Source organism: Arvicanthis niloticus, chromosome 16 (genome assembly GCF_011762505.2).
Source record: "Arvicanthis niloticus isolate mArvNil1 chromosome 16, mArvNil1.pat.X, whole genome shotgun sequence".
In the NCBI taxonomy this organism is placed as follows: domain Eukaryota; kingdom Metazoa; phylum Chordata; class Mammalia; order Rodentia; family Muridae; genus Arvicanthis; species Arvicanthis niloticus.
Window position 1 is genome coordinate 17,614,314 of NC_047673.1, and position 24,353 is coordinate 17,638,666.

At 47.4% G+C, this 24,353-nt stretch overlaps 1 protein-coding gene across 7 annotated transcripts in view; it reads left to right on the forward strand.

Annotated features, from left to right (window-relative positions):
• Positions 1-2,179: 2,179 nt before the first annotated feature.
• The window catches only part of Fgfr1 (fibroblast growth factor receptor 1), a 57,481-nt gene continuing 35,307 nt past the window's right edge, over positions 2,180-24,353 (forward strand). For 3 of the 7 annotated variants that reach the window (XM_076913936.1, XM_076913937.1, XM_076913939.1), the window contains exons 1-2: positions 2,705-2,843; positions 15,597-15,775. In XM_076913936.1, the coding sequence (XP_076770051.1) occupies positions 15,685-15,775 (91 nt within the window). In that variant the 5' untranslated portion in view covers positions 2,705-2,843; positions 15,597-15,684. Of the gene's footprint in view, positions 2,844-15,596; positions 15,776-24,353 lie in introns of all 7 variants that reach the window. The other 4 variants (XM_034521026.3, XM_076913934.1, XM_034521027.3 and 1 more) reach the window with 2 other exon arrangements.

Genomic DNA, 24,353 nt, shown 5'->3' on the forward strand with positions numbered 1-24,353 from the left:
TCTGGTTTTTATTTAGTTTATTATTATTGTTCAGAAATACTTACTGAATATTTACTTCTTAGGCACTCAATAAATGTTTTCTCCCATACCCCTCCGCCAAATTTAAATCCTGATTGTTTTGTATATGCTAAGCACAGGACATGCCACTCAGCTAAGCATCTAGCTTTGTTGGGCATGGCGGTGGCTTACAAACTGTTGTCTCAGTAGGGAAGAGGCAAAGGTTGGGATAGTACCTTGAGTTTAAGGCTACATAATAAGTTATATAATGCCCTGGGCTACAGCATAAGACTATCTCTGAAAACAAAGATAAAACAAACAAACAAAAAGCAACCCAATAAATCAATAATAAACCAATAAGCTCATCAATAGCCCTTCTCCCCCACCCTTCACTGGAGATAAGCAATTGCGGTAAATATCCTGTAGCTTACTATTTTCTCACCTGGTGGTGACACAGAAAACTGTTCTAGAAACTATTAGTCTATGCCGGGCGGTGGTGGCGCACGCCTTTAATCCCAGCACTTTGGAGGCAGAGGCAGGCAGATTTCTGAGTTCGAGGCCAGCCTGGTCTACAGAGTGAGTTCCAGGACAGCCAGGGATACACAGAGAAACCCTGTCTCAGAAAAAAAAAAAAAAAAGAAACTTAATCTTCAATGTGGAGGGAAGAGTCAGATGGTTTGGTATTCACGCTGTCATGGCTTACTCTGTTGACAGTTCACAAGGGAACAGAACAGTCCTCCTCACGGTAGCTTTTACATGTGTGACCCTTTTGGCACACTTACTTTCATTCAGTCTGGTTCTCATGGGGGAGACCCACAGAGAGACTTGATTTTATCAGATGCATGACATGTTTAAAGTCTTTGAGTGGTGGAATTCACACCTAGTGTGGCATATTCCACCCTTCCAGTGGTCCCCAACTAGGCATCACAGTCACAAGGAAAATTTGCAGTGGCCCCCATCCTCTGTTGCTGTGTAGCAAATCTATAGGTATTGACCACCTAATCAGGTTTAGAGTGTGCTGGAATCAAAGCTCTTCCAGCTAAACTGTGACTCCAGTTCATTTGTTTAACTTGTTTGAAACACTGTCGGTGAGCACAGGCTGTCTTCTCCCTCCCTAAGTGGCCAACAATGATCTTAAGCCTCTGATCCCTCACCTTCCTAATGCTAGGATTGCAGGTGTATATCATCACTTTTGACTTATTCATTACTAGAAATTGAGCTTCTGCAGCTAGGTAAAGACCTACCCACTGTCTCAGAATTGTTAGCATGCTTCACCATTGTTTTGGGATTCCTCACGTCCAAGTCGGACCAAAAAATTTGTATTTTTCAATATTCTCAACACGATTCACGTCCACTGGACTCATTGGATTAAAGAACCACAGAGTAACCTCTCTGTGGAGGGGTCTGGTGGGAAGGGCATTTCAGCGATTTTCTTTGAGGTTCATAGTATAATTTGGAGGCTCTGGTTTGACTCTGATTAGTTCCTAAGGCAAAAAACAAAACAAAACCAAAACAAAACCAAACTCCAAAACAAGCAAGCAAGTAAACAAACAACCCCCCACCCACCCCCACCTCCGGAAAAACAAAACAAAAAACTCTCCTCGATTGCTTCCTGAAAGCTGATGATTTCTGAGGCTACCACGAACAGCACTGTAGACTTTGCAGGGTCCATTCCAGAGTGAACCACAAAACCTAAATTATGTGGTTGGGGAAAGTTGAGATCCAAGGAAACGGTCTGAGGGGGAAAGTCCATCAATAAAGCAGTTCATATTTATTGTGAACTATGTGAGGGTCCTATTTATCCCTCCACTTTACATGTAGTGTTATCTATCTCCCTTTTCCAGACGGGGAAACTGAGATTTAGAGCACGAAAATCATACCCCAAGGCACACAGATTAAAAAAAAAACAAACCAAAAAACACAAAAACCGAGTTGCCAACTACAGCCTCAAAACTATAGTCAGGCCCCCACCCCTCCCCATCCTCTGCTCCCGTCCCCAAATTGCTGATCTACCCATGGCCTGACATTTGGGAGCCCTCCAGGCGAAACTCAAGTCAGACCAGACCGTGGAGCAGCTCTGCTCGCTCCGGGTTTCTCCCGGGCTGCGGCTTGAGGACTACAAGGCCCAGCAGGCAACTTGCAGGGGGAGGAGGAGGGGGTGGGACTAGCGCCGGGTGGGAGTGAGAGAGCGAGCCCTCGCGCCTCGCCGGCGCACAGCGCTCGGAGCGCTCCTGCGGGTACCTTTGCGGGGCTCTCGGCAGCGGGTGGCGCCGAACGGGAGCCGGAACGCCGGTGCAGCCGCTGCGTGCAGAGGACCCGGGCTGCGCAGGGAAGCGGGGCCGCAACGTCGGGACTGGACCGAGACTGTGCTTAGCGCATTGCGGCGACCTCGCCTTTCCCGGCCGCGAGCGCGCGCCGCAGCTGGAAAAGCAGCGGAGACCGAGGACTTTTCTCAGGTCCCAGGGGCGCACCACAGCCGTGCTGCAGTCAATGCACGCCGTAGCCCCCGGAGGGGCGATGGAACTCGGGCTGCCAGAAGCCTGAGACGCCGCCGCCGCCGCCGCGTACTGGAGAGCGGGGGGCGCACGATCTGGGGACCCCCGGCGGCGGACCCAAGCCCTCCCCCCCGCCCCGCCTCCGGGGCACCAGCTTCGGCTCCATTGTTCCCGCCCGGGCTGGAGGCGCCCGGCTCCGAGTGCCGCCGGGAGTCGTGCCTCGGCCGCGGAGCTCTCGAGACCCCACCAGGATCTGAACGGAGCTCGGGGACCAGCGGCCGGAGCGCAAGACACAGACACCCGCCGCGCCACGGCGAGCTCTCCAGAGGCGGGACCGCAGCGCCAAGTGAGGTAAGAGTCGCCGGCGCCCGCAGAGCCGGCTGGCTGGGCGTCCCGAGCGGCCCCAGCGCTTCGCCAGTCGCAGCCCGCGCCTCCCTCCTCCGACCCCCCCCCCTCCGGCTCCGCTCCCTCCCTGGCGCCCCTGTCCCTCCTCCCTCGGCCAGCGTCGCTACCCGCGCCCCCTCCCCGCGCCCCCTCCCCGCGCTCGGGGCCCGCTGCTGCTGCCCGCTGCCCAACTTTTCCGCCAAACTCGCGTTCTGGAGCTGGAGAGGCGGCTGCTGCGCTCCGAGTCCAGACCCCGACCCTCCCTGACCAGGAGAAGGCGGCGGAAGCCGTGTGTTCCCTACTGGGGAGGAGGGCGGGAGTGGGCTGGGAGGTGGACCCCGTGTGTGTGTGTGTGTGTGTGTGTGTGTGTGTGTGTGTGTGTGTGTGTGTGTGTGTGTACATACACATCATCTTTCGGTCCTCTTGAGGATTCACCCCGATTCAGCCGGTGGCTTTGGGCTCAACACCCCACATCTGGGATCTTTTCAAGTGTTTTTTCTACCTCCGGGCAAGTCTGGGGTCCAGGTTGGGGGGTTGAGGAGGAAAGGAAGTGGCGGGGAAGGCTAGCTTGTCTTGGAATAGGTTTGAAAGAGGTGTCGTCACCAAATGGCTGAATCGGTTTTAGCGGAGAACGAGCAAAGATTCCCCCTTTTGAGGGGTGATGGTGGTGATGTTCTATTTTGTCTTAGACCTAGAGGACTCTTGAAGGCGTCTGGAGAAGGGGAGGGGGCTCTTAGGGTCTGGATCGTTCTGGGAAGTGGAGGAAACGTTGTGAGCTTGTCCGGTGCGGAGCCCTCCTCTGCCCGCTTGTTGCTTCTCTGGCTCAGACCCCCTCTCCGCGCTTCCTGCGTTTCCTCTTGTGGTGTCTCCGGCGGGGTGAAGACAACCTACTACTCACGTTTTTGGAGGAATTTACTGACTTTTTTTTTTTTTTTAATAGGTGGGGTTTGTAATAGACATTTACCCCCAGTGAGGCAGCTGGACACCTTGGGAGTGCAGGAGGGAGTTCTCTTTTTCTGGGCCTAGAAGCTGTTAACTCATTTGCAAAGCATTTCGACGGCGTTTTTCTTCCCCACCCCACCCCCCATTTCCCAGATGTAGCTGCCGCATCTGGTTCCGTTTCACCCTACATGGGTACACCACAGCCACATTATTAAACATCCCTCGTCCTCCCCTCCCCCTCCTAAATTAAAACTGAGATTCTTGGGCTAGTCTTTACCACCATCACTACCACCCCTTAAAATTTCTTGAGACGTGGAGAGGAGGCTTCGGGATTGGAAGAGAAAAGAAAGTTATAGATTGCAAGTGATTTTTGGATTCCTTCACTCTCTTGCTGGTGGCTGACAATGGTGGGGGAGGTGAGGCGGTGTTTAAGAATCTCTGGACCCTCTTGGGAGCCGCTTGCTTACTAGAGGTGGCCTTCGTTGGTGGGTCTGGGCCAAAATTGGCCCTGACGTGTACTGGAACCAAGTATTGCCTCTCTCTTTAATTATAGTTGGAGCGTTTGTCTAGTGTGGGCACCGTGGGCCCACCTATTGCCACGCGTTCAAGGCCCTCTCGGGGTTCCGTCCTCCGTTTGGGTGAGTAGGGTGCAGCACCCGGTGCTGTAGCTGCCAGAGGCACCTTGTGTTTTCAGTGAGTTTCCTGGGTTGCAGCCCTCAGAAGCTTAAAATGGAGTGGGTTTTGCCGTTTAAACAATGACTGCAGGGACAAGGATGGAATGTCCACTCTTTTGAAGGAGGGGGCCAACAACGCATCCGAAGGGTCCAAAGTTAGAGGTTGGGTGGTATAGTGGGCTGACGCCTCTCAGCCTTTCCAGTCTTTTAAATTGAAAACACTTCTCTGGTTTCCTTCTTAGGGCGGTAGTTTTGGAGGCTGTAATGAAATCGCACTTTCTCTAGACATGGTAATTAAGGTGACTGTTTCCTCCCCAGATGTGCTCTGGTCTTCGCACCTCCGGACCATTGCTTTTTTTGGAATAGTATCTAAATTGTAGAACCATTGCCCTGAGATGGTTGGGCAGAAAAGTGGCCGCCTTCCTCCCTTGGCCAGGCTCTGGGTTTCCTCTCTGGGGCTTGTTTTAAAGCTAAGTAGCTGGCCCCTGGGACCGGCCAAGGTCTAGCCAATTACCCCCACGCTGGGGTGGTGTCTCTTCCTTTCAGTGACCTAAGGCCAACAGCCTAAGACCCGCCAACTGTGCTGATGGCTTGCCTCCCTCCCTAATGGCTTGTTTACATATTTCCCCAGTTGGGACACACTCTGGGGACCCAGCTGACCCCAGAGCACTGGGTGTTTGGGGACCAAGTTGCTGTCTGGGGCTTGGTTCCAGCACTTCATCAGTGACAAGCTACTTGAAATATGTTACGTTTACTCTGAGTCAGAGCTGAGTGTCAGCTTTTCGATGAGGGGCAGTGGGTTGAGTGTGTATCTCCAATATGTGTTTCAGAGGTTTTCACAATGGGAGGTTGGCTGAGCGTGGCCATTCCTTCCTTTGGTTCCATGGTATACAGCTTTAAGAGAGTTTTCCTTGGCCTCAGGCCATGAAGCAATGTATCCTTTGAATAGCAAGTGGAGCAGAAGGACAGAAGGAACAGAGGAACATCACACTTATCACTGTCTCCTCACTGGAGAGAATTAGAATGCATACAAGCACCCCAGCTAGCTTTCTTCAGAGTGGACTCCAGATGAGAAAATTGAATGGAGCATTGTGTAGGCAGACACCAACCTTGGAGACCAAGACAATCTGTGGACTTCACAGAATCGCTGTCTTTGCTGGTTTGTAATACTGGCCCCATGCATGTGTGAACTTGGGGCTTAGCAGCTAGTATCTCTGAATGCTTTTGCTTTTTTTTTTTTTTTGATTTCACGTTTATTTTTTTTTAATTATTAAAATTATATTTATTCACTCATTTGTTTTCTGGGTGCTCCAGTGCTCCAGTGGAGATCAGAGACTAGATTGAAGGAGCTCAGCCTTTAAGAGCACTGGCTGCTCTTCCAGAGGACCCAGGTTTGATTCCCAGCATGCATGTCAGGCAGTTCACAGGACATGTACTGTCTCTGAAGACACCAGCACTGGCACGCACATATCCACACACACACACACACATATATGTGTGTAATTATAAAATAAAATAGAAAAGAACTTGGTTCTCTCCCACTATGTGAGTTGGGTCTAAGAGACCTGAATCAAGTTTAGCTGCAATCCCCCCTTCTTTACCTGCTGAGCTGTCTTGCTGGCCCCGAGGGCCCTTTTCTTGCCTCCAATTTTTGTAATCTCTGATCAAAATGGCTGTTGAAGAGCATCCTAGGAAATCTGGTAACACCTGTCATCCTTGATGACACCCAGCCCTCTGGGTAGAAGTATGAAGAGTCACAGTCCTGCATGCTGAGTTTGAAGCTGGTGTGGAACTCGTGAGGACCCTGTTTTCTCCCTGGAAAGTCTGGGCCTGAGCTGCAGGAGGAAGACGTTCTAATTGACTCTGATATCTTGTTCTGAAAAGCGACGCTCCTGTCGATTGAGAGGAGTGTAATTTCCTCTTGGGAAGTTGGTCTTGCATTTCTCTTTTCCAGGGCTCTGGAAAGGGTCGAATGCACCCGGGAGTCCAGATGTGGATCTTTAGAAAAGGTGCTGGTGTTTCCAGAGGGATTAAATGCCTCATATGGAATAAGATATTGCCACCCCCACCCCCCACCAAGTTTGCATTGGCCTTAAATAGGAATTCTTAGTACCAGGAAGAAAGAAGCCCTACCCCCTAACCCCCAAGCTTGGAAATTTAAATAGTGTTCACCTGGGTAAGGAATTCCAAGAATATGGTAACACTGGACTCTGTTCCTATATCTTGTCTTCAGCAGCTAAGCCTTTGTTTCACTTGCTGTGTTCTTGTTACTGTTTTTTGTTGTTTTGTTACATTTTTTTTTTGTTTTGTTTTTTAGATTTGTTTTTTTTTAAGTGTATGAGTGTTTTGTCTACCTGTACATATGTGGGCCACATACATTTCTGGTTCCTGATGCATTTAGAAGATGGTGTTAGATTCCCCTGAAACTAGAGTTACAAGTGGTTGAGAGCCACCTGATGTTGCTGGGAACTAGACCCTGCTCATCTTGAGGAGCAGCAGGTACTCCTAACTGTTGACCCATCTCTCCCTGGTCCTTGTTTGTTTGCTTTTTGAGTTTGGTTTTCATAGCCCTCAAGGCCAGCAGTTTGAGATGCTCCTGCCCCAGCTTCCTGAGTGTGAGGTAGTAGACACGCGCCATGCCCCCAGACAACAATTACTAATTTTTCTTTTTTTTTTTTCTTTTGGTTTTTTGAGGCAAGGTTTCTCTGTGTAGTCCTGGCTGTCCTGGAACTCACTCTGTAGACCAGGCTGGCCTCGAACTCAGAAATCCGCCTGCCTCTGCCTCCCAAGTGCTGGGATTAAAGGCGTGCACCACCACTACCACTACCCGGACACTAATTTTTCAAGATAGAAGACATTTAGATACTTTTCATATATGCGAACACACACACACACACACACACACACACACACACACGTTTGTTTTGTTTCAGTAGTGTTGGTGATCGAACTCAGGGCATTGCACTTGCTTAGGCAAATAGTTATACTACTGAGCTAAGCCCTAAGCCCTGTTGCCAATCATTTGGATACTTTTTTTTTTTTTTTTTTTCCAGTGTGGATACTTTGTAACAGAGATGCAAAATAAGCTAGGGCACTATCTTTTAGAGAAATCCACTTCTGCAATCTTGGGTGTGTCTTTCTTTCTGAAAGCCTATTTCCTTCTTTTAATCCTTATGCTTAAAAATATTTTTAATAAACCGAACTTCTTCATAAGACATGCAAGCATTGCATTTCTTTTTATTTCATTTTTATCTATATGTATGTGTCCGAATGTGAGTGTGAACTTGTGCCCCCAACTCAGAACTGAATGACGGTGTTCAGCTACAGCAAAGTTATCTCCACTTCCACAATTAGCATTTCTTTTGTTCAAGTTAGAATTTTGTGAACAAAACTACCCCTAGTGTTTAAAAATGTTTATTAAAGTGCTGTGAGGGAAAAGTTACCTCTATTGTTTAGTAAGTCTTATTTTATCTAAAGAGAGTCATATCATGTATCATAGTCCTCAAATCTGGGACCTCAATATGTTTAGACTATTACTCTGTTGGTATCATGGGTAGTTAACATGGGAATTGGCGGTGGCTCCCCACCTCCCATCCCCACGAAAGTCTGTTTTTTCTTGAAGAATATATACAGCTTGAGAACCTGGACTCCAGAAGCACATGTCCTGTTGGCAGTCAAAGAATTTCAGACTCTAAGATGTATGGGACCTCACACTTGGATCTTACTGGCAAAGCCTATCTGAATGTTTTGAGATCCAGACAACTTCTAAATCTGAAATGTGGAAGGTTCCAGACATTTCACAAAGAGGGTCCTGGGCCTGGGTTTGTTTCTTCTCAGGCTCACTTGCCTTTTATTCCACCTTACATAGATGCCCCATCTCCTGTGTATGCCCCCACCTCCTAGGCTGAGGGCTGATGAAAGGCATGTAGGCACCAATCCTGCTTCACAGAAGCCACGGGTTTTTTGGTGTCTTTGAGTTTCTGTTGCTGGGATGAAACACCATGACCAAAAGCAACTTGGGGAGGAAAGGGTTTATTTCATCTTACCCTTTCAGGTTACTGCCCATTGCTGAGGGAAGGCAGGGCAGGGATTCAAGTAGGGCAGGATCATGGAACTAGGGACTGATAGAGCCACAGAGGGATGCTGTTGACTGGCTTGCTCCCCATGGCGTGCTCGGTCTGCTTTCTTTTAGCTCTAAGGACCACCCACTCAGGGATGGCACTGTACACAGTGAGCTGGGCCCGACCACGTCAGTCGTCAATCAAGCAAATATTCTGTGGGCTTGCCCACAAGCCACTCTGGTGGGGCATTTTTCTCAGTTGAAGTTCCCTCTTCCAAAATAACTCTAGGTTGTGTCAAGTTGACCTCAAACTAGCCAGCATGCTTGGGGAGAGAAGAGGGAGGGGAATATGAGGAGCATGTCCAGCAAGTTGATGAGTTGATGGAAGCACCGTGGGAGAAGGGCTGGTTATTTATTGGGAAATCAGAGGCTGGGCTGAATGCGTGTGGAAGTGGGGCTTTGTAAGATGGGGTTCATTGATTAGGTCAGACCTGACCTAATTGTGGGGACCTAATTGTAAGAAAGACACTGGCACAGACCCCTAAATACAATGGGAGCCTCCTTAAATTTCAGGGCAGTAGTATCCTCATTTGAAAGTATATCAGAAGATACAGGTGAAATCTAAATGTATTTGTATAGATTTTAAAAATACATTGTACTTATATTAGGTCTTATTTATATCATATTGCTATTTCTAAAATATTCTTTTACATGACATCAATACAAAACTTTGGAAGCAGTGGTAATTCAGTTGAACTGATAGCTTCAAGCATGCTAAAGTACACACTGTGTCTGGTCCCAATATTTAAAAAGAAAAAGATATTTTACATTTTTTTTTTCCGGCTAAATGTTGATGACCACATTCTGTTTTTCACTCTTTGTACACCCCAGTTGGCAGAAGCCATATTTCAATAGCTCAACAGCTGCAGTGTGTCCCAGAGCCACCAGATTTGCCAACTAGGTCTAGAGTGTTGGGGCTGAGAGAATGGAGAGTGGGAAATACCTGTGGGAAGGGAGGAAGCTTGTGTCCTGTAGGTGAGTGTTGTCCAGGAGAGACTCAGAATACCAGGAGTTTGGGGTCTGGAGAGATGGCTCAGTGGTTAAGAGCATTGGCTGCTCTTTCAGAGAATCTGGGCTTGGTTCCCAGCACCCCCACATGGTGGCTCACAATCTGTAATTCCAGTTTCAGTGGGATCTGATGCTCTCTTCTGGTCTCCCAGCACAGACATACAAACAGGCAAAACTGCTATACACATAAAATGAATGAATTTACTATTATTTCTTCTGTTAGCCTAGTACTATAGAGAGCAGGTTCTTCACTGTACTGGCCATGTGTACACATGTGACCATGTGTACATGCAACCCACCTGTGACATGGGAAGACAAACGATCAGGTCTCCATCAGCTGGGAACCAATGCCCAGGGTAAGGAACTGTTCCATGGTGACAGTGTCATGAATAAAAGTATCTATTGACTGCTTTCTCTAGAGAACAGGGAGATGAAGACCTAGGGGCTGAAGAGATGGCTCAGCTGTTAAAAGTTTTCACTGTCCCTCAGGAAAACCAGGGTTCATTTTCCAGGACCAACATCAAGTTGTTTATAACCTCCTGTTACTTTATACCAAGGAATATGACATTCTCTCTCCTTGACTCTTGGGGTACACGTACACTTAAGGCACACAGTCATGACACACACTCACAAAGAAACTCTTTAAGAGGAAGATGGGAAGGTGGATATGGTGATACACACCTTTTACCCCAGCACTTGGGAGGCAGAGGCAGGTAGATCTCTTGAGTTCAAGGTTAGCCAGGTCTACAGAGTGAGTTTTAGGATAACCTAGACTACACAGAGAAAACCCTGTCTCAGAAAAAACAAAAACAAGAGAGAGAGAGAGAGAGAGAGAGAGAGAGAGAGAGAGAGAGAGAGATAGAGATAGAGATGAGGGGGAAGAAGAGACCGTGACAGATGGCTTGGCCCTGAGAGCACCAGCTAGGTTTCTTGCATCATTTTAGACAAAGAGATCTGATGTTAATAGACTGTCTCTAGACCTTTAGAATTGAGGTACAGGGCTGAGCGCTCCAGGCCCTGACTTCCCACTATATACATTGAAGCTACCGTTGCGTAAGTTCTTTGAAAGAGACCTTCTCATTTTCGTTCATACTGTCCATTTGGTCCTTGTAACCACCCGGATGTTGTCAGGGCAAATATTTTAGCCTTCCCACAAGTATGAAAACTGAGGTCACATGACCTCATTGCCCTTCATTGAAGACCTCTTCTAAGCAGATTGGGTTTTGGAATCTGGGAGCCTCAGCTGAGAGTGGAGGGACCGATGGGGCAGCAGATGTAGCACTACAGGGAAACCTCTGTACAGCTGGTTATGGGTCACACTTGTCAGGCAGTGGAGGACTGAGGCGATTCCTAAGGGCTAAGGGGCCAGTCTCTAGGATTCCCCATTGAGTTTGGATTCGAGGTTTGTGTCACCTTGTGTTCTGCAGATGTGCGGAGCCTTGCGTTACATGTGCCCGGCAACCTTTTCATTCCCGACGTTGGTACCAGGAGGCCAAGTGTCTTACAGCATCTTTGTTGTGCAATTTGAGGCCTAGAAGGTAGAAAAGGGGGAGGCAGGAGGAACTCTTGTACCAGTTTTAGACATGAGTCAGGGGGAAGGTGCCAGAATACTCTCAGAATAGTCTCAGGTGTCTGAAGAGCATTCATCACCAGGGATGAAAGGAAGTGTGTGTAGCCAGCCCACACCTTGGAAGAGGTAGGTGGGCAGCGGTCTCAGGGGACAGAGTGACAGGTGGAAGCTTCGGTCTGCTGCAGTCTAATCAGTCATCTCACAGTGACACCGGCTCCTCCTACCCACCCTTTGTTGATACTAAAGACTTAGTACTCAGGGTTACCATGGGACTCAGGGTTTTGTTGTTCAGTGTACTTTGTGGATAACAGACCTATCTATGCTGATTAGATTTGTCTTTGGGATCTGAGGTGTGGGTTTAGAGTATCTTCAGGTCTGAGACTGTGCCTGACCCTGGGTCCATTTGTCTCTAAAGGTCTTTCTGTCCACCAAAGAAACAGAGAACGAGAAGTTTGTCATTTCCAGCATGGATTTCTCTATCTATCCTCTTGGTTTCTCTGGTGTATGGGAATCCGCCTGTGTCTGCCTGCATCAGATGGAGGGCTGGTTTTTATTTTTGAATTTCCTGTGTTAGGGATGAACTCAGGGCCTCTTGCATGCTAGACAGTGATTTCTCCTCTGAGCTGAATCCCATTTAGGTGTGGTGAGATTATTTGCATTCTCCCATCTTGAATTAATGTCCCCCAAACCTGGGTGATCAAGTTCTAGGGTTACCAATAGCTCCATTTCCTTGGGCAAAGTACTTAAGCTCTTGGATCCCTAACACTCCTTCCCGCCCCCAAGTTTCTTCATCTCTTAGCAGAGACCAGGACAGAGGCAGAGCAGGAGGAATAAAGGAAGTTTTATAGTTATAAATGTATTTTACTCGTGTAGGGCCCACAGAGTACTCAACAAATATTTCTTCCATTTCTAATCCTTTCCCCAAATTCAGAAGAAAAAAAAAAAAAACAGAGGAGAAATATTTACTTCACTTTTGGTTTAAAATTATTAAATTTCTTTAGTAAGCCTTTGGAGACAGCTAGTGGTAGTGCGCACATACTCTGCTGGCCAACAATTTGGTTTTGGGTTGGTGTTTGGTGGTTTTTTTGTTTGTTTGTTTGTTTTGTCTTGTTCTTTTTTTGTTTGTTTGTTTGTTTGTTTGTTTGTTTGTTTTTGCCAGCCAGGATTGACTGGCTAGAAAGGGGCCTTTCCTGGCTCAGGGGGAGGCAGGGCTATAACACCACATTAGGACATGTTCTGGGAGCAGATTCTCTGAACAGCTTCTATGGTTTCCTGGAGCATCGAAGACAGAAAATACCAGGGAGACAGGAGATGGTCACCTCCATACACAGTGGCCAGCCCGCTCTCCCCACTTGTCATCTCATCCTCAGGACCCTCAGAAGTCGTTTTAAATGTTACCACCACAGAGCCAGTGAGATGGCTCAGTCCCGGTATTAAAGGTAGATAGAAAGAACTGACCCCGTGGAGTTGTCCTTTCGCATGTGTGCTCAGACACAGTCACCCTGCCCCCCAGTAGTAACACATCAAACATTTACAATACTAAAAAATTACCATCACAAACTTGAGATGGGTCAAGGGCTGCAGAATCCACGGCTTTAGCTAGGGTCTCGTCAGCCTCTGCACCCTGCACCGGCTCCTGACTGCTTGACTGTAGGGCTTTCCTCTCCCACTTCACCCTGACATTGCCACTCTTTGCTGTCAGATGTCAGCGTCACCACCCAGTGACAGCTGGATCCACCTCACAGTGTCCTGCTCTGCCTGCCTTCAAGTAATGGTGACCCATGCGTTCTCTGGGAGCAAGGCTGATGTGACTGGAGGTTCTGGGATTCTTCTCATTTTAGGGGCAAAAGAAAGACCCTGGAGACCTGGGGATGGATCTCTGTGGTAGAACACTTGCTTGTGAAAGGTCCTGGATTCCAACTCTGGTGAAAAAAAAAAAGTGGCTTATGGGGTCTCCATATTCCATGTGATCTGAAGCTGTAAACTAGAACTTAACCCCCTAAAAAATAAAATAAAATAAAATAAAATAACAAAAAAAAAAAAAGAAAAAGAAAAAAAGAACTTAACCCCCTATTTCTCTCTCTCTCTCTCTCTCTCTCTCTCTCTCTCTCTCTCTCTCTCTCCCTCTCTCCTCTTCTCCTTCCCTCTCTCCCTCCTCTTTTCTTTCTGTCTGTCCTGGAACTCACTGTGTAGACCAGGCTAGCCTTACTCACTGAGATCTGCCTGCCTCCAGAATGGTGGGAATTATGACATGCACCATCTCTCCTTTAGTTACCTGCCCATTAAGGATGGTCTGGAGTACCTTCTGTTTCTTGACTTGTGACCCCACTCTTTACCTCTGTATTTACTCTTTACCACAGGGATTGGTTTGTCCCTGATGGAATGAAGTCTCGTGTCAGGAAGTCAGCAGATTCCTGTCCCTTACAATGGTTGTGTAATACTTAAACAAGGTGCGCTCTCACACTGGTCTGTCTGCTTCATGTTGAGAAAGGCCTTCACTTTGAGAGCCTCACGGGGCCTAGACACCTCTGCGACCCTGAGCTGCAGCTGCAGTCTTGGCTTTGCCTGGGCCTTAGCCTTTGGTTGGTACAGTCTGCAACCCTTGGCGGTGTAGCCGTGAATCCAGTTCCTGAGCTTGGGGGGCAATAAAAGCAAGTCTGCCCACCCTGTGGTTGAGACTCTTTGACATCTTGGTCTTAACCTCCTTAGGCTTCAGAAGGACCTTAATGGCTTTAGCGTGGCCACTTATTGCTTCTGTGTTGCTTCCCTGCATCTTAAGAGGTTCATATGTTTGTGACTCGGGTTTCTTTGGGGCGGGGGGGTGGGTATTGAGACAGGGTTTGGTTTCTCTGCATATCCCTGGCTATCCTGGACCTTTATGTAGACCAGGCAGGCCTCAGACTCAGAGATCCCCTTGCCTCTGCCTCCCAAATGCTGGGACTACAGGAGCGCCCCTCCACACTTGAACCATTTCTGGGGACTGCTTGTATGTGGTGGTTTTTGGACTTGGCCATGTCTACATAACTCACATTGGAAGTGTTTGGGACCTGAAACTGCACAACGTTTTTCTCAAGTCCTCGATCACAATATGGCTCTTTGGGATGTTCATGAGGTCCTTCCCTTCCTTTCATAGATGAGCGAGGCTTTTATCTCAGAGAGCATCATGGTGACAGTCCCAGCCAACTTGGCACTTAGTCTGTCCTGAGAACATTGTTATAGAATGGAAGGGTAGACTCCAGCTTCCCAACGCTCTAACAAAGTAGCCGAGGTCATCAAGTTAAAGAGAGAAAAGGTTTATTTCACTCTCCGTTTTGTGGGTTTCAGTCTGAAGTTGACCGTTGCTAGCACGCCTCGTGGTGGGATGAAGGCAAGTCTGCAGAGCTCTCTTTAAATCGGAGAAACCCCATTCACTTGTGGCCAGGAACAGAAAGGGTGAGGAGGGGTGCGAGACTGGTTCTCTGCCATCTTCCTCTTCAAGGGCGTGTCCCCAGCTGACTTAAAACCTCTCAGGAGGGTGTCTCTCAAAGGACTCTTCACCTCTCAGAAGTCCCCGCTGGGGAACAAGCCACATTATGGATTTAAGCCTAATTAAGACCTGATACCCCTGACTCAGTGTCGAAATAGGCTCAATTCTCTCTGCACCCTAAGAAGCATCCTTCTGGGATTGTAAGACCCAGAGGGGTCAAGAACCCCACAGTATCAACCAGGGCTCATAGGGACTCACAGAGACTGAACCGACAATGAGAGAGCCTGCGTGGTCTGACGTAAGCCCTCTGCATGTATGTTAGAGTTATGTAGCTGTGTTTTGTGGAATTCCTGACAGAGGGAGTGGAGGCTGTTTCTGATGCTTCTGCCTGCTTTTGGGACCCTTGTCCTCCTACTGGGTTTTCTTGTCCAGCCTGAATATGAGGCTGCCTAGTTTTTTTTTTTTCTTAAAGATTTAATTAATTAATGTATGTATGTATGTATGTATGTATGTATGTATGTATGTATTTCTGTATGTGTGTCTTCAGCCACACCAGAAGACAGCATCAAATCCCATTACAGATGGTTATGAGCCACCATGTGGTTGCTGGGAATTGAACTCAGGACCTCTGGAGGAGCAGTCAGATTACTGAGTCATCTCTCCAGCCCGGAGGTGCCCAGTCTTATTGCATCGAGTGATATGTCATGTCTGGTTGATATCCCTGGGAGGCCTGCCCATTTCTGAAGAGAAACAGAGGCGTGGATGGGGAGGGGAAATTGGGGTCAGGATGTAATATATAAAAATAAATTAATTTAAAGAAGCAGCAGCAGCAGTCTTCATCTTCCAGGCAGGTTGACCGTGGACATGATGCGATTTCTTTATTCCCCTTGCCCCTCTCCTCCCTAACTACTGTGACGACAGCTATTGTTTCTTTCCCCAGACTCAGCTTTCGAAGGCAGATCTCACTTGCGGTGGAGTATCCATGGAGGTGCAGAGCCTTGTTACCAACCTCTAACTGCAGAACTGGGATGTGGGGCTGGAGGTGCCTCCTCTTCTGGGCTGTGCTGGTCACAGCCTCTCTCTGCACTGCCAGGCCAGCCCCAACCTTGCCCGAACAAGGTAAGACAACAGGCCGAGGGTCAGCTGTACCCATAAGCTGGGGAAACAGGGTGGGTTACTGTCTTGGAGGTAATGTGATCAGCTGGAAAGACTTCCTCCTTGGAGGAGCAAAGGGCCCCTTCCCCACACCTGAGCTGATTTGGGCTTCCATATAGGGAACCAACTTTAGCAGAGGTGGGGATCACAAAGGCTGGTGACAATTGTTAGCCACAGGTGAGGTACTTGGGGGAGTGCTTTCTTTCTGAGGAAACACTGTACTTAGGTCTTTAACTCAGATGATCATAAAAAGGGGTGGGTGTTGCAGTGGAAAGAGTGATGTGAATATAGATTTGGAGTAAGAAGATCTTGGCAATGGCCTCTGGTTTCCAGAAAGCTGTTCCAGCCCCGAATCTTCTATGAGGGTGTGAATAGTCACGAGCACATGCCTTTTTGGACTTTGTCCTCCGGGTCTTACCTGGGGGCCTGATGAATAGTTTGCTTTGGAGATGGCCTGTTTAAGGGACTTGGAAAGAAACTGGAGGCAGGATGGGGCATTATGAAGCCCCACTGGCCTGTGGTGTGTGACAAGTCCCTGGGAGTTGTTACTGTTCCTAAGATTCCTGGTGGCTTCTGAGGGACTTAGAAATAAATGTTGAGACCTTTCTGCTGTTAAAAAGGCTTGAGAATTAGTGGCTGGTCACAGAGAAGGCTGGCATAGAGTGGATTAAAGGCTTGGGATGTACATGCCAACGGTGGCCATGTGTACAGTGCTGTCTTCTAAGCTGTCAGGGACCTGTTTGGCGATTGGTGGGTGAACCTGTGTCATCTGTCTCACAGATGGCAGTGAGAGAGGAGCAGGGTGCAGTGGTTGAAACTGACAGGCTCATGTCGTTGCCTTTGGTAGTAGAACCAAAGACAGTTAGGCGTAAGAACATGCTTGAAGCTCAAGGCAAGAGAGGACCTCTGCTTACCTATAGGGCTCTAGGTGTCTATAGGTCTATAGTTACCGTCGAGCAGTGGAGAGACAATAAATATGAAGCAGACTATTTGTTTATTAAAACTTACTTATTTTATGTGTATGAGTGTTTTGCCTGCGTGTATGTATGTGCACTGCATTGTGTGTTTGGTGCCTGCAGAGATCAGAAGAGGCTTCATGGATCCTCTGGAAATGGAAGTTAAGAATGATTGTGAATGGGAGTTAAGAATGATTGTGAGTGGTGGCAACTGCCTTTAATCCCAGCACTCAGGAAGCAGAGTCCAGTGGATCTCTCTGAGTTCGAGGCCAGCCTGTTTTACAGAGCAAGTTCCAGGACAGCCAAGGCTACACAGAGAAAAACTGTCTCAAAAAACAAAACAAAACAAAACAAAATAAAAGCAAAGCAAAAAAAGTATGATTGTGAGCTGCCTTGTGGGTGCTGGGACCCCACTTCCCTGCGAAAGAACAGCAAGTGCTCTTAGCTTCTGAGCCATCTCTCCGCTGCTAGTAGAACATAGTTAATTAAACTCACAGTGAGGTTGTAGCAGAATGGGAGAGGATGCCATGGCTATACCCAGAGCTGACTTGCATCTGTCTTGCTGTCTGCGGTGCCACATGGCTTTTTAATCTCAATGGAGATATGGAGGCATATCTCTGAGTCTGAGGCCAATTTGGTCTGTATAGCCAGCCAGTGCTACTTAGAGAGATTCTGTCTTAAAAAAAAAAAAGAAAGAAAAGAAAAGAAAAGAAAAGAAAGTAGTAGTCTTTTGTCTTTTTATTTTTGACATAGAATCTGCTGTGTATCCCTAGCTGGTCTCCTGATCTTTCTATCACACAGCCTCTGAGCTCTGGATTGCAGGTATTTACCTGTAATCTTACTTTAGGGTACTAAGGTACAGGTCTCCGAGGGGGGTTAAGAAAGGGCATTCCTGAAGTCGAGAGGTTTAAGATGTATGAACAGTGGTAGTGCTGAGTAAATAGCTGTGGAGAGTGACCCCTGGAAAAACTGGGTTCAGCCGACATACAGAAGGCTTACTTCTTTTTGAATGGTATTTGAATGGTTCTTGTTGGGAAATTTGAAGTGTACCAACACGACCCGGTTTTTCGGTAACTTGGTTTGCTTTGTGTGGCAAACCATCAAAACGGGAGCAACACTAAAGGCTCAGATGTCACAATACAGACACAGTACTTCCACGTGAAAGCCCATGCCTAGCTGTTATGCCTCTGCCACTGCTGTCGGGTAGAGAGGGAGGAAGGGCACCTGGTGTGTCAGTCAGGGAGTAGGACTGAGGACCAGGGAGAGTGATGGCGGCCGGCATTCCAGAAGAGAATCCATGGGTTTCTTTAAGTAGTCGGATGCCAGCTCTCTTTCCCACCCCATCCTCTCTTCTCCTGTTTCTCATCCTCCACCTTTGCCCTCATTTTCTCCTCTAACGAACTCTTTGCAGCCCATGGAAGGAAAGCAGGCAGTTGAGATCTTGTCCCAGACACTTGCGGGGCAGGCACTTTCCGAACAGCCCTCTTAAAAGAAATTTAAAATGACTTTATTATATTTTTTAATCATTTTTCCATGCCTTGGTGTTTGGTCCGTATGTGTGTCTGCGTGAAGGTGTCAGATCCCCTGGAACTGGAGTTAACAGACAGAGGGTGCTGGGAATTGAACCCCGGGTGGTTCTGAAGGATATAACCCCTGTTCCTTACCCTGAGACGCCTCTCTCAGCCCCCATGTAAGGAATTTTAAGTGGGGTGTGTGTGTGTGTATCATTGAAAACTGCTGAGGCAGTGATGGAGACTGAAGCAGGGAACCTATGACCTTTTTACTTGTTTCTTTTTGTTTGTTTGAGACATGGTTTCCTCTGTGTAGCCCTGGCTGTTCTGGAACTCGTTCTGTAGATCAGGCTAGCCTCGAACTCAGAGATCTATCTGCCTGGGGATGAAAGGTTTGTGCCACCACCCCCAGGCACAGTGGTGGTTCTGGAAATAGAAGAGAAGGGAGGTGGAAGGGTGGAAGAGGCGTATATATGGTAGTCAAAGCTTAAGTCAGTTGATCGGAGCATAATTTATGTAGTATGAAATGTGCCGATTTTAGAAAGGTAGCTCAGTGAGTTTGCACAGGGGCTACACATCATGTTACTACCATCCTAGTTGAGAGATCAGTTTGTCATCCCAAAAGCTTTTCCCATGCTTCCTGCTGTCTCCAACCTGCATCCTGTCACTTCCTGTCACCATACACTAGTGTTGTTTGTTCTAGGATTTCCTGTCAAGAATGAAGTCTTATGGTGACATATGAATCTAATCACCTGTGATACCCATGAGGGTCATTGTATTACTTAATTTCTTTCCCTATTTCCTTTGTGACAGAGACTCACTCTGTAGCCCTAGATGTCCTGGCACTTATGACAGAGACCAGGCTGGCTTCAAACTCAGAGATCCACCTGCCTCTGCCTCTGAATGCTGGTATTAAAGGCTTGTGCCACCACACCCTACTCCTGGGGGTTGATTTTGACAGAACACAGAGCCACTGTAACGGTGATGTCAGAGGAATAGTTTCTCTCCTGTAGACTTTTGGAACCTTGCAGACATGCAGCCTACTGTAGTCTTGGCCATGCTGATTAGTAAGTAACGACTGCTGCTTTTGTCTTAAAAACAACTGTACTCTATGTGACAAAGATTGGTCCAGAAGTTAAAAACAAACCATCCCAGACTTTGCTTGCACTTGGAGCTTTGGGAAGGCTTTAGGGGAGGGGGAGAGGAGATGGCAGCCCCTCCCCTGACTGAGCACAGTCCTGGCAGTCTCTGCAGTTTCTGCAAACGCCCCTGCCCCGAAAGGACCCAGGAGGCCTGCAATTTCTGGCTGTCCTTACAAAGTTGATTTAATAAGCGTTCCAGGAAAACCAGCCTCCTCCCCCAACCCACCCCTTCCTTCTCCCCCCCGTTTGCCATATTACAGTCTTAAGTTTGTTTCTTCAGATCGGGCTTTGGGGTTTGTGTGTAAAATGAAACTGGGACACAGGCCCAGAGGCAGAATACCCCCTTCCGAAAGCTGAGGAGCTGATCTGAGCCTGAGGAAGGCTGTTTCCATGTATTTGTCTCTGAGAACAGGACTTGAGGGATCAGTGAGTGGGTATGTCCAAAACTTTGTGGGGCCACTTGTAGTTGGGAATGGTGGCCCCTCCTTCCCTGTTCCCTGAGCACCCTCAAGGAGCAGAGAGTGTGAGACTTCCAGCCTTCCTTCGTCCACAGAAACCTGCAACTCATAAGCGATTTAATGGCTGAGGTTTTACAGCTCCTCCCACCCACCCAGATTTGAAGAAGTCTGGTGCTTGGATGAGGGAGGAGAGGTTACATTTAATGGAAAAGCTGCAGGTCTCTGTTGTTGGCTGTAGGCCGCCTGTGTACCACAAAGCGGGGCTTTGTCCCTGTTCTGCTGAAACCTGTGCCTATGGGGAAAGGCTGGGGGTGCTGCCAAAATCTGGCCCTGGCCTCAGCTGTAGTTCCCTGGTAGCCCTCTCACACCCACCCCACTAGGGGTCCTGAGCTGCCTTTCGTCCAAGAGGGTATGGATTTCAGCCTAGCTGCCTTGGGAGCCTAGCAGGTATGCAGGGTGTTTCACTGATAGGCAGGCTGTAGCCCTGCAGCTTTAGCCTGTTCGTGTGGCCTGAGGAATAGTGTCACATAGCTGGCCTGGAACACTCGTGGGAATACACAGTCACCACACCCCACCCCCAGTAAAATTTCTTGTGGAAAGATCCTGTTTGTTTCTAACTCGCACTGGATTCCAGAATGAGAGTGGAATTATGTGAAGCAAAAGGTGTTGAATGACGTCCCCTACCCTGACTTGTTGTTGTTGTTCATCGAGGGGGGGGGGTTTTAGGTCCATGAATTCTGAGATGTGTTCTAAGTTGCCAGGTTTCCCTGAAGGGACCTACCTTGCTGTACATCCCCTCTCTGGAGGTGGTACCAGTGCCTCTGAAAGGTGCTTGCTAGTGGAGGGGGATGGGCTGCGAGGGCAGCGCTCAGCCTGTGAGAGAATGTGAGGGTACTCACGTGTCCAGATCGGCAGCGAGGCCAGGGCAGCCAAGCCGCTCAAGGCTGTGTTCTTGGCTCCGGCTTCTGCATTGCTCCGCCATTAGCTTCACTGATTTTTCCACTCTGGCTTTGCCAGCCGCTCCCCAAAGTCAGGGAGGAGGAGGAATTTCTCAGGGAAGAAAGAACAAATGGTTGTCCAGAGGACTTGCTGTTGGTGGGGGCAGGGAGGGAGCCCATACAAAGAATCCAGCCAGGATTCTTGTCACCTGGGGTCTGGAGCTACCTGTTGGGGAGGTCAGAACTGGAGGGAGCAGGCTTCTTCTGCAAGAGCGTGCTTCTGCTGCCTCCGAGTGGGTCTGCAGGGCCTAAGCAAGGGGTCACTCCTATCCAGGGGCAGGATGTCTCTGGGAAGTAATCAACGGCCTTGGGGAAGTGAGTTCTGGGGAATCATTATTCAGGAGGTGAGGGCCGGGTCAGAGAGTCTGATCAGCAGCTCTGCTCTGTTTTTACAAGGCCTCATTCCTCTAGGCTATTGGGAAGTCTGTTTGGTCATCCCCATCCCCCACATCCTCACTTCTCTCTTCCCTGGAACCTGGTAAGGAGACAACTGTTTCTCCCCTAACAGGGAGAGAGACTTGGCTGCCCTCTCTTCTCAGCTTCATACTCAACAGTATTCATAACAGATTCTCAGATGCATAACGGTAGCACAGGTACAGTTACGAAGTAGCAAGGAAATAATTTTGTGGCGGTGGTGAGGTCACTGCAACACGAGGAACTGTATTAAATGGTCGCGGAGTTCATGGCCTTAAGACAGGCCTTTTGGAGTCTGGGCTGCCTCTGACTTTTACTTGCTCTGTCTGCCTGTAGTGTGACCAATAGGAATCCAGTCACCTGGACCCTCTTCATGGTTGTAAGAAGAGAGCACTGGGCTTGAACACCGGCCCTCCTCACCCTGTCCAGTCTTTGGTTAACACTAGTGTTCATTTACCCCGTACCACACATGGTCCCTGCTGTCTTCATTCAGGAATCGTGTCCTGCATACTGAGCAAGACTGGGGTGAGAGTTGAAACCCAGTAGTACATGGTCCTTATCCGCTGAGTGGCTGTGCTGCTGAGCCTTCTGGGGTCTCTTGTGTAAGAGAGGTGATTCAGGGGCAGTGGCCTTCTTGGTTAGCCTGAAAGCAGCTGTTTCCCAGACCCTGAATCTGTAGGCAAAGTGGGTAAGAGGGCCTGGGAGTTCAGCAAAATGTAGCCTTGCCTCCTGTGAGTCTGAATAGAAAACGTCCGGTACTGAAATTTCAAATGGTTAATTAGCAAAGAAAATTGAGTCCAGACTCACCCCTTTTCCTCCCCCATGCTCCCCACAGAGACAGCCACAGAGGCTGGTTACCTGACTATTCCTTCACTGATTTTTCCCCACCCTCCCCACCCCCCATCTATCCAAATATATTCCTATTTTTTTCCTCTACTGGAACATGTACCTTATATATGACCATTGCTTGACCATCTCCTTTAACGTGAAATGCCCACTCCGTTCCTGCCCAACTTTTTAAATTCTTTAATAATATACACTTAATTCTTACCCTTAAGATTTAGTTTGGGTTCACAGTAAGATTTTATTTTAAAAGCCACCTCTTTCTTGAGGTTTCTTTTGTTTCCACATTATTTTATGTAACTGGGTGTGCACTATGTGCATGCAGTGCTTGCAGTACGGGAAAAGACCAGAAGAGGGCGTCAGCCCCCTGGAACTGAAGTTACATGGTTGTAGGCCACCTTGTGGGTGGGTGCATCTGCAAAAGCAACAAGTGTTCCTCACCATTGAGCCAACTCTCTAGCCCCATGTCGCCACAGTTTGTTTGTTTTTTTGTTTTTTTAATGTATGTGATTTATTTTATGTATGTGAGTACACCATTGCCGTCTTCAGACACATCAGAAGAGGGAATTGGATCCCATTACAGATGGTTGTGAGCCGTCATGTGATTGCTGGGAATTGAACTGAGGACCTCTGGAAGAACAGTCTGGGCTCTTAACTGCTGAGTCTGCTCTCCAGCCCCCAGTGTGTGGGTTTTTTGTTGTTGCTGTTGATTAGTTTCGATGTGTCACGCCACCCGACCCTAGTGCCCACAACTGTCTTGTAAACAGTCCTGTTTATTCCACTAGAATAAAGATTCGTGCAGTTAAAAAGAATGCCTTTACTGTTTGTTTTTTAAGATTGGAGGTCTCATGTAGCCCAGGCTGATCTTGAACTCAGTATGTAGCAAAGGCTGGTCTTGCCTTCACCTCCCCAGTACTGCCATTACCGATGTGTGACACTATCAGTCTTTAAGAACATTGTTTAATGGATGTAGAACCTTTAGTTCTGGCACTCTGCAGATATTTCTGTGAATTAGAGGCCAGCCTGGTCTACAGAGACCCTGTTTCAAAAAACAAAACACAACAAACCGTCCATTAAACAACAAAAAAATAATAAAGAAGAAAAACTCTAAAACATTTTGATATGTGTTTGTAATAAGAAATCAGAGACTACAGACTTGTATAGACAGAAAAATAATGTGTTAGATTCTCATCATCCATCAATAATCACAGTTGACCTGGATCTGTTTTTTTTTTTTTTTTTTTTTTTAAGATTTTCTTCTGTGTTTATATCTGAGAAATGGAATTTATACTGTATATATTGGCTTGTAACTTAAATATATTCCTATGCAGATTTTTTTGTAGAAACTACATAGTATTGCACTGTGTGGGTTACAGAATTTTTACTCCTCTAGTACCAGGAAATAATTTAGGTTATGTTTAGTAGTTTGCATTGTGGCCTTTTGTCTTATGTCTTTCTTTTTTAATTATGATTTTTGAGACAGGGGTTCTTCTCTGTGTATCCCTGGTTGTCCTGTGACTTGCTCTGTAGACCAGGCTGGCTTCAAACTCATGGAGATTCTCCTGCCTCCATCTCTGTCATGCCAAGATTAAACTGATACATTGCCTGCCATACCTTTTGATAGACTTGTAAATATAATAAATACCTCATTTAGGGAGTGATATTTGAAGCCCACATCAAATAAAGACAGGTTATATAAGAACATCTCACACTGCATAAGAGGAGCCAAAGGGCTTAAGTAAAGGGACGGATTGCTTATCTGCAGGCAATACCAGTTCATTAATTTCATTATGGTTGAATATACAAAGAGATATTTATATCGATTTGTTGCCTTAATGATGTTTGGAGAAACGTATTATGAAAAGATTTTGTCATCACGCAAACAAAATAAAGTGTTCTCACAAACTTACAAAGCCCTCCACACCTAGGCTATATTACCACTGGGTATATGGTATTTGACCTTGGTCTTAGGCCATAATGAGCCAACAGAAGTTCAAATCAAGTACACGAGATCATGATACAGCTAGAGATGAAGTAATGTTGAATGTGTGAGGTGGCTGTTAGCATAGTGTGAAACATTGTTTTATAGTGAACTTTTTTATTTTTTAAAGATTGACCTTAAACTCCCAATCCTCCTGCCTCCACCTCCCAAGTGCTGAGGCTTTATCACGACACCTAATTTTATGGTGAAATTAAAAATAAGGAAAAAGTGTGTGTGCT